This window comes from Sinocyclocheilus grahami, unplaced genomic scaffold (genome assembly GCF_001515645.1).
Source record: "Sinocyclocheilus grahami isolate Dianchi unplaced genomic scaffold, SAMN03320097.WGS_v1.1 scaffold56.1, whole genome shotgun sequence".
Classification (NCBI taxonomy): domain Eukaryota; kingdom Metazoa; phylum Chordata; class Actinopteri; order Cypriniformes; family Cyprinidae; genus Sinocyclocheilus; species Sinocyclocheilus grahami.
Window position 1 is genome coordinate 1,221,124 of NW_015505235.1, and position 9,212 is coordinate 1,230,335.

Here is a 9,212-nt window from a genome sequence, read left to right on the forward strand (position 1 = left end):
TATCCTACTATAGCGAAGGCTTAGCGCATAGTTATTTCCTAGCTCATGCTAACGTTGCCTGGTAACCTTCCCAGAGCGTCTAGTCACGTAACTCATTCAATATTCATAAGCCACGCCCCGCGACTCTCTGATTCGCCAAACGACTAACGCTCGCTAACAAAGCCCGCCCTGAGCCAATCAGCTTCGGCGACTTATCATACGCCACGGCGCGTCATTAATATTCATAAGCTACGCTTTCGCCGTAGTAGGATTAGTAAATTCGCCGCGTCTCCCTGTCATGCGCAACGGTGGCACTGCCATGTTGGATCGAAAGCTCGGTGCACAGGAGTTCAGATGAAAGTTTAGAGTCTCAAGACGACATTGGATAACCAAACGTGGATCGCGTTTTATTTCTGGGACACAAGACCTCTCTCAACACACAGGTCTGATTATGAGAGTCTCCGGTATCCGAGCCGCGGTGATCAGAGATCAATGAACGCATATTTTCTGTTGAACACTTCCTGATCACAAGTTCACACCATCGGATTGTCAAAAATGAGCGGTCCACCTTCAAACAGGAGGCCTGCGAGCAATGCTGGCTCCATTCTTCTCACCCAGCAAGAAAACCAAGTGCTCGTCAACCATGTGGGCAAGAAATGCACTGTAAGTTCTCAAGCATTTGCTTGATTTCTTTGCCAGTAGATCATGCTGTGGGATGTTATCGACTTGATACAGTGCTACTAATGGTTCCGCTGGAATGTGACACTTGGATAACCCATTAACATACACTGTATCCAGCTAACAAGCACGCGCATCTGTCTGACAATGTTTTTGGTGTTTGTTTATCAATAATGCTTTCAAATGTTCAGGTCAGCTTGTGTGAGAGACACTTTCCGAAGCAAATATGATGACCTCCGTCCTAAAATATAATCACAGCTATACATTTTTACGTTCCAGACCATATAAATGAGTTTGTGTGCCTTTGCATCAGTAGTTCATCTTATTTAATGAAAGATAATCATGGTAGGTGAACTTGTTTAGGAGTTGTAATCATACTGTCGCATGCCTTTATGTTCCTCACAGCTTGATTTTATGACCTGACAGCACCTCATAAAACTCTTTTCCTCCTTTTCAAACTGTTTCGGATTCACAGGAAAATAGCCCTGGTTTCCAATACAAGACCTTTACATTTCCAAGCCTACGCTATGTGTGCAATGATAATATACCAGGTTTTCATAACTAAGATTCTTATGAGGAAACTGTTGTCATTGGTGTGTCTGGTTAAACTGTCAGGAATGTAACCAAATATTTTGCAAATGGAGAAGTCATTGCACATTGGCTGATATGGCTTTTATATATATAGTGCGATTTTATGCACATTTCTTTAATCTTACACAATATTTACTGTATAATATTAGTACGTTTTAGAACTACACTCTTAAAAATAAAGGTGCTTCACGATGCCATAGAAGAACCTTTTTGTCTAAATGGTTCCATAAAGAATCTGAAGAACCTTTCTGTTTCACAAAAGCTTCTTTGTGGCGAAAGAAGGTTCTTCAGATTACAAAAACGCAAGAAAGAGATGGTTCTTTAAAGAACCTTTGACTGAATGCTTCTTTGTGGAACCAAAAATGGTTCTTCTATGGCATCGCTTGAAGAACCTTTTGAAGCACCTTTATTTTTAAGAGTGTAACGCTATGCAAAATGTCCATCTTGGTAACATCAGTTGACAGACAATCTCAAAATAACTATACAAAATAATCAGCCCTGATGATTTATATGTTTATGGGTCAAAGATGAGACGGCCCATTTTGGTGTCTTCATCAAATAAAATGTACAAAAGTGATTTTATATACATAAAAGCATATTAAATGCAAAGTGTCTACGGTCATGTTTCAAATAACTTTTGTGAAAATAAAATGTGAAAATGTGTGAAATAATGTCATTCAGCTTAACATGGAAAAATAAAGCATGAATAAATAAATGGGGAAAAAATATAAAAATGAAACAAGTATACTTATTAAAATATAAGTAAAAAGTAAATAAAGAAGTAAAATTGTAACAATACATTTTATTGTATTTTAAATTATTAAAAATAATAATGAATGAATGAAAATAAAAATAAAGAGGACACATAATGTATAACAAAGTATGTTATATTAAACGATATATATTTTTATGCTTAAAGACCCTTATTCATCATAAGTTACACCTTATTATTATTATTATGCAGCGATAGGTGATTGTTACCATTTGATCTCAAGTTTTTAGTGCACTATAGACACGTTCCCTTATTGCTTTGTGTAATCAGATTTCCCTCGGGCTGTTGTTGTGTAACACGCTGATACCCAAATTAGACTGGGGGTTTATCTGGGTAATGTTCAGTCCAGGTGTAGTCCATCCATCGTCTCGTGCTGCTCTCGCTCACCTGTTCGTTTGTATTTGGCTTTCTGTTTCCTCGTTCCACTGCATTACCTGTCCTGTTCCTACATGAATGTTGTGTTCATCAGGTAGCTTCCCTTTTCACATGAGGGCACGCTGGTTTCCAAAGAGCCTCGTTCCTTGGTGCGAAACAGGAATTGGGTTTGAGTTGCCGGACTTGTCGCCCAAAATTCATAGTTTCTCTTGCATGACATGAGTCCTTGAATGCCTCACATTCCTGGCGGCGTTGATTGATGACGCTGCTTGTCATATGTTTATTTATTTTGTAAGTCTTTTTTTTTATATTCAAAAGGCGTGTTGTGGCATGATAGAAGTGGGTGTGTTGTCCACATCTCTCTGATGATCGAGTTCAACTGCTGTGAATCACAGAACCATGAGTTTGTGACTTGAAACTTGTCCTTTTCTTGTTCGTATCCTGCCAGTGGGTTTGCTAGTTAGGGAGCTTTAGCTGCATGTGAGTTCACACACACTGACTGGAAACACAGCGTTAGTTTTAAACCGGATTGTTCGGTCAGCCCACCGTGAGGATGTGGTCCGGTGGGCCTCTGTGATTTTCTGCTGTTGCTGGCAGTATGGTTCTCCTGCATGTGAATGTGGGGGTTGGAGAACCAGTCCATCCTCTCGGGTAGTTCCTGCTGGCCGAGTTTCTGTCATTTTTGGTTGTTTGAACTGTGAGGAAAGCTACAAATCTCCAGAAAGCCCTTTCTTGAGTGTGTAATGCATAGAGTTTGATAATAGCAAGGTCATAGATTCTTCAGCTTTGACTCTTAATATTATCCTCGCCGTGGTCAACTGTGCGAGTTTTCAGATGTCCAGTGCTGAATCATAAGAGTGAGGGATGATGGACGAAATAATGATTTTTTATGTTTTGTAGAATTGTAAAATTCTCCCCATGAAGTTGACTTATAGTGCTATTTACAAAGTAATATTTAGTTTTTTTTCTGTTTTCTTAAAAAAAATTTTTAGCACTTATTTAATTATTTATTTGGCCTTGGGCTGTTGAGTTGGAGTAATTTTAGATCAGGGTATGTCTCTCCCACTTCGCTTCCTGTCAGCTCTGATCTGTCCTATCATAATAAAGGTGAAAATTCCCAAAATAAGTTTAAAAAAATAAAAAATAAATTTTGATCAGGGTTTTTTTGTTGGAAAAATAATTAACCCCTTCCTAAAGTATAATGACAGCTATATAAAAATCTATTTTATGTTTTGTAGAATTGTAAAATTCTCCCCATGAAGTTGACTTATAGTGCTATTTACAAAGTAATATTTAGTTTTTTTTCTGTTTTCTTAAAAAATTTTTTTAGCACTTATTTAATTATTTATTTGGCCTTGGGCTGTTGAGTTGGAGTAATTTTAGATCAGGGTGTGTCTCTCCCACTTCGCTTCCTGTCAGCTCTGATCTGTCCTATCATAATAAAGGTGAAAATTCCCAAAATAAGTTTAAAAAAATAAAAAATAAATTTTGATCAGGGTTTTTTTGTTGGAAAAATAATTAACCCCTTCCTAAAGTATAATGACAGCTATATAAAAATCTATTTATTTATTTATGTTTAGTCAGTTACAAATACAATTTATTAATTATTGTAGTACTACTAATCAAACTTTTTTTTTTTTTTTTGCATTTCAGAGTTATAGTAAAATGTAAAGAAATACAAATTTATGTGTGGGAATTATGTAGTGATTTATGGAGTTGATGTAGTATTTATGTATATTTATGTCATTTTAAAATGTTATTTAAAATATATTTAATAATTAATTAAAGTCTTATTTCTTTAATTTTTCATTTGTTTTATATATTATTTTCAATTTGATATGAATGTGTTTGAAACTCTTCTGCTCACCAAGGCTGTATTTATTTGATTGAAAATAAAATAAAAACAGTAATATTGTGAAAAAGTATTACAAACTAAATTAACTTTTTTCAGTTTTAATGTATTATAAAATGAAATTCATTCCTGTGATGCAAAGCTGAATTTTCAGCATCGTTACTTGTTGCATGTTCCTTCAGAAATCATTCTAATATGCTGATTTGCTGCTCAAGATACATTTCTTCTTATTATTAATGTTATTAATGTTCCTTGATATTTTTGTGGAAACTGATCCATTTTTTATCAAGATTCTTTCATGAAAAGAAAGTTCAAAAGAACAGCATTTATTGGAAGTAGAAATCTTTTGTAACATTTTAAATGTCCTTAATGTCACTTTCGATCAATTTAACACCTCCTTGCTGAATAAAAGTAGTTATTTCTTTCAAAAAATAGCAGCATTTGCAGCAAACAGTTTCTCTGTTCTTTGATGTCATCGGGTGCATGCATGAGTACATGTACATTACCAGATTTCATCCAGAGGGCGATTTTCCCCTAGCTGCAGCTAATAATGAGCGATAAGCTGCAAGATAACGTCGCACACACTCGGGTTCAGATGGATGCGCCTGACTTTGAGTAATGACTTAAATTAACTGATAATAGACGGCAGCTTCATTCAGCCAATGAGAGCGCAGAAGCCCCTCTCGCTGTGTGTGTGATCCTGCTCCTCTGGCTTTGATCTTGTTGTTAATATAAGCTTTGAGTGTGTCTGTAACTCGCAGGCCTGCACTTCAGTGGGTTGTTCAGACGTGTGGCGTGGCTGCATTCCGGACCGGGATCCTGGCAGGGCCGTCTGGCTTTGCTGGTCCGCTCTCCGCTTAAGTAAATCATCTGGCCCTGCATCCTGAGAATGGATGCTGATCGTTAATTCCCAAAAGTGGCTGTTTGGCGAGGATGTCTTCGTGCATATTGCAGCTATTCACTTAAAAGTGGCTGCTCGGAAGTTTGCGATTACATCACATGTCACTTTAACGGTCCTTTGTGGCTTTTCACTCAATATTGACTTGCTCTTTTGTTCTGATTCCTCGCAGCTGGTTCATCTCGGGTCAGACGGTTGATTTGTAAACTCAGCCGTTTAATTAGTTGTTTTTCCTCAACGGCGACATATTGTGTAAAGTAGGATTTTGACTTGCGCTTTTTAGTGTCTGTCCAGACCTTTTTATTAAAGCTAAACTGCAAAAACGGGGGGGATTCTGTGGAAGCTTATTTCCGACACGAAAAAAAAAAGAAAAAGATCATTGCGACTTTTCTCTCAATTCTGATTTTATTTTTCGTAATTCTAAGTTTGTTTCACAATTCTCACAATTCTGAGAATAAAAGTCACAATTGTGAAAGCAATTACCTTTATTTTTTTATTACTTTTATTTAATAAAAAATAAAACGCAACTCTTTCTCTCAATTTTTATTTTATTCTTTTTATTTAATGAAAAATAGAACGTAACTCTTTCTCACAATTCTGAGTTTATTTATTTATACAGAATAATATATCTATTTATATATTATATCTAATATAATATATTTATATCTCCCAATTGTGACTCTTTTTCTCAGAATTGTGAGATAGAAACTCAGAATACTGAGAAGTCCGAATAGTGAAAGTTGCAGTTACTTAAAGGTGGGGTAAGTGATTTCTGGTAGCCAATGTTGATATTTGAAATCACCAAAACAAACACGCCCCTATATATATATATATATATATTGTAGACAGGGGCGCCGTAACAGAGGGGAAGGTTAGGATGATTCCAAGGGCCCGGAGAGGGGGCCCGGGACGCATTTTTTTTATGGGAAAACCATAGCGGCGCCCCTGCTTGTAGAATTTGGTCCTTTTTGTATTACATATGCATGCTGGATTTAATTCTCTCATTCTGTGTAATATAAAAAATGATCTATGATTATATAGCTGTGCTTTTCGCCAAGAGGTTCGACTGTGGTCATAATGTGCATAATGCGGCTTGCTCCTCTTGATTAGAGAGAGCGTCTCATTCACTGGCGTTGTGACCGGCAGCTTCGTGAGGAGACTGTCAAAGGCGCAGCGCTGTCGTCCTCGCTCGCATCCGTCCTGAGGTGTTTGCACTGTGAATGACACTACCTGCGCTATGATAATGTCTAATAAATAAAATCATTCTGAAATCATACCTAAGCATCTGTTTTCACAGTAGGTTAATGTGACCTACATAAGCAGCTGCAGAATGGAATTTGATTGACAGATTTGTTTTAATTCTGCCGTTTCTTTTCTGTTTGTGTAGAGTTTGTGTTCAGCAGTGGTGCAGGTCTATGGAGCAGACAGAAACTCGTCCTGGGTGAAGAAGTGCTGTGGGGTGGCCTGTCTGGTGAAAGACAACTCTCAGAGATCTTACTTTATCAGGGTGTTTGATATGAAAGTAAGTCAACAGACACTCAGATGCTTTTTTTGATACATCTGCGCACTTTTCATTGAGCTTGGTTGTTTTCATTTGGAACCAAACATATTGTTTAGCACAATAGCATGAACTTTTATTTAAAAATATATCCATGTATATTTTATTTATGTATTATTTTATTTATATTCAAATATATTTTGTTATTTATTTAGTTACAAATATAAATCAAATATATCCTTTAGTATTAAAATAAGTTTATTATTCATATGTTGTTTTATTTATATTCCAGTGTATTTTTTGTATATTATCTTATATAAATTAAATATATTCTTTAGTATTAAAATAAGTTTATTATTCATATGTTGTTTTATTTATATTCCAGTGTATTTTTTGTATATTATCTTATATAAATTAAATATATTCTTTAGTATTAAAATAAGTTTATTATTCATATGTTGTTTTATTTATATTCCAGTGTATTTTTTGTATATTATCTTATATAAATTAAATATATTCTTTAACATTAAAGCTTATTTATTAATTGCATTCATTTATATGTTATTCATATATTGTTTAATTTGTTCATACAATTAATAAATAATATTAATAAACTATATTTAATTTTTGGTAAAATAATTGTATTTATTTTATGAATAACTTAAATATATCATGGACACATGCACATTTAAATTTTATTTAGAATTGTATTTTATGAATAAATTAAATAATATATAAATAAAATATATTCTTTATGATTTATTTTCATTTATTTTATTTTTATACTATTTTATTCATTCTATGAATTAATTAAATACTACATAAATACAATCTATATTCATAAAAATAAAATAATAGAAAATTTCACATATGGAAGTCATGCTTCTCTTAGTGTTAAGTAAACGGTTTCTTTTTCTGCTTTGACAGGACGGAAGACAATTGTTTGATCAAGAGCTCTACAACAACTTTTCAGTAAACTGCTCCAGGCCATACTTTATCACATTTGCTGGAGATGTAAGTATTCAGAACTTGAGCCTACATGCCCTTTGTATTTATGTGCCATCATAATCATTAAGTGCTTATGCTTATGTGCCATCATGGACACAGACTGATAAAGTTAGAGTTAAAATCAACATAAACATGAAATTGAATTCATTTGCTTTGGTCTTATAATGCATGATTCATCCATGCACTTTATCCTCCAAAAAGTTTGTCTTCATAATCTTTTATAGAATGTAAATGTAAAAAAATTTTCTCATTCAATATTGTTTTACTCTAAAATGTGATGCATTAAAAAAGTAGTTGCAAATGCCATTTTGTGTTAATTTTTAAAGATTCAAGTTCATCAGTGCAAGACTTTTTCCTGTTTGAATAACTCTTCTGAATCATCTATGTTTTGATTTATGACTTATTGTCTGTTTGGAGTGTATATAAAGCATCTTTAATGTGTGTTTGTCCTCAGACGTGCCAGATTGGTCTCAATTTTGCCAGTGAGGAGGAAGCCAGGCGATTCAAGTCTGCTGCCGATGAACCTCTGAATAGAAAAGGGAGGAAAACCGGTAAATACAACAGCGTATCAGCTTGTTTCTGTCCTTCACTTCATAACAGAGCTGTGTCTCTATGTATTCTGCTAGAAAAACATCATCTGGTTTTCTTCTGACATGATTCAGTCGTTCCCTCTATCTTCTTCTGTCACTCTTTCTTTAACATCTCACTCTCCCAGGATTTTCTTCGGTCTGTTTGTGCCACGTCGTGCTCTTTGATGTCTCTGGGTCTGATTGTGTAGGTCTGCTTCTGATTAACTCTGCTCTTTAACCACTTCCTCTCTTTGTGTCGGCTGACTCGGCAGCTTATCCCAGGACAAGGAGAGGATTGTGCATTTGAGTCTTTTCCCGTACATTTCCGACTAATAATAAACAAACAACTTCTCTGATCTCTCCTACAGCACTAGATTGATCTCACCTTCTTACTCTTTCACTAATAAACCTCACATTTTATATTGTGCAGTGGTGAATTTAGTAGTAATGGTTATCTTTTTGTCTTGCAGAAAAAAGACGTGACCCACCTAATGGTAGGTTGTTTACTAATGAATTACACAAATGTTAATTCTTTCTAAACTAAACTTTAAACATGACTGACAAAGTTTCAGTTCAAATGTATTTATGTCTCCACATGATTTGAAGATATGCGTTTATTGATACTGAACAAATGTTGAATAATCAGATTGCAAAAGAAATGTCCAGGTTACTTTTTGCAAAATCAAAACGAAACAAAATTGGAAATTATATTTTGCTAGGGAAAAAAGCCTATTTTTAAGGTCATTAAAGTTTTGTATTCACAGTTTGGCCCACAATTCTCATTACTATAAAATTAAATTGAATACAATTCTGCCATTTTGTATAGCTACATTTTATATTTACAAATGTCATTTATTAAATTGCATATAAAATTTAATTTAAATGTGATAAAACTAAAATGTATTTTATTCACTGTCAAATGTTTAATTTATTATAACATAGTGCCACAATACTATATATATATATATATATATATATATATATATATATAT

At 34.3% G+C, this 9,212-nt stretch overlaps 1 protein-coding gene across 1 annotated transcript in view; it reads left to right on the plus strand.

Moving 5' to 3' along the window:
* Positions 1–233: 233 nt before the first annotated feature.
* LOC107583945 (neural Wiskott-Aldrich syndrome protein-like) overlaps positions 234–9,212 on the plus strand; it is a 16,706-nt gene continuing 7,727 nt past the window's right edge. Inside the window, exons 1-5 of the mRNA XM_016270313.1 lie at positions 234–642; positions 6,533–6,667; positions 7,571–7,657; positions 8,106–8,202; positions 8,691–8,714. Coding sequence (XP_016125799.1) covers positions 535–642; positions 6,533–6,667; positions 7,571–7,657; positions 8,106–8,202; positions 8,691–8,714 — 451 coding nt within the window. The 5' untranslated portion in view covers positions 234–534. The remainder of the gene's footprint in view (positions 643–6,532; positions 6,668–7,570; positions 7,658–8,105; positions 8,203–8,690; positions 8,715–9,212) is intronic.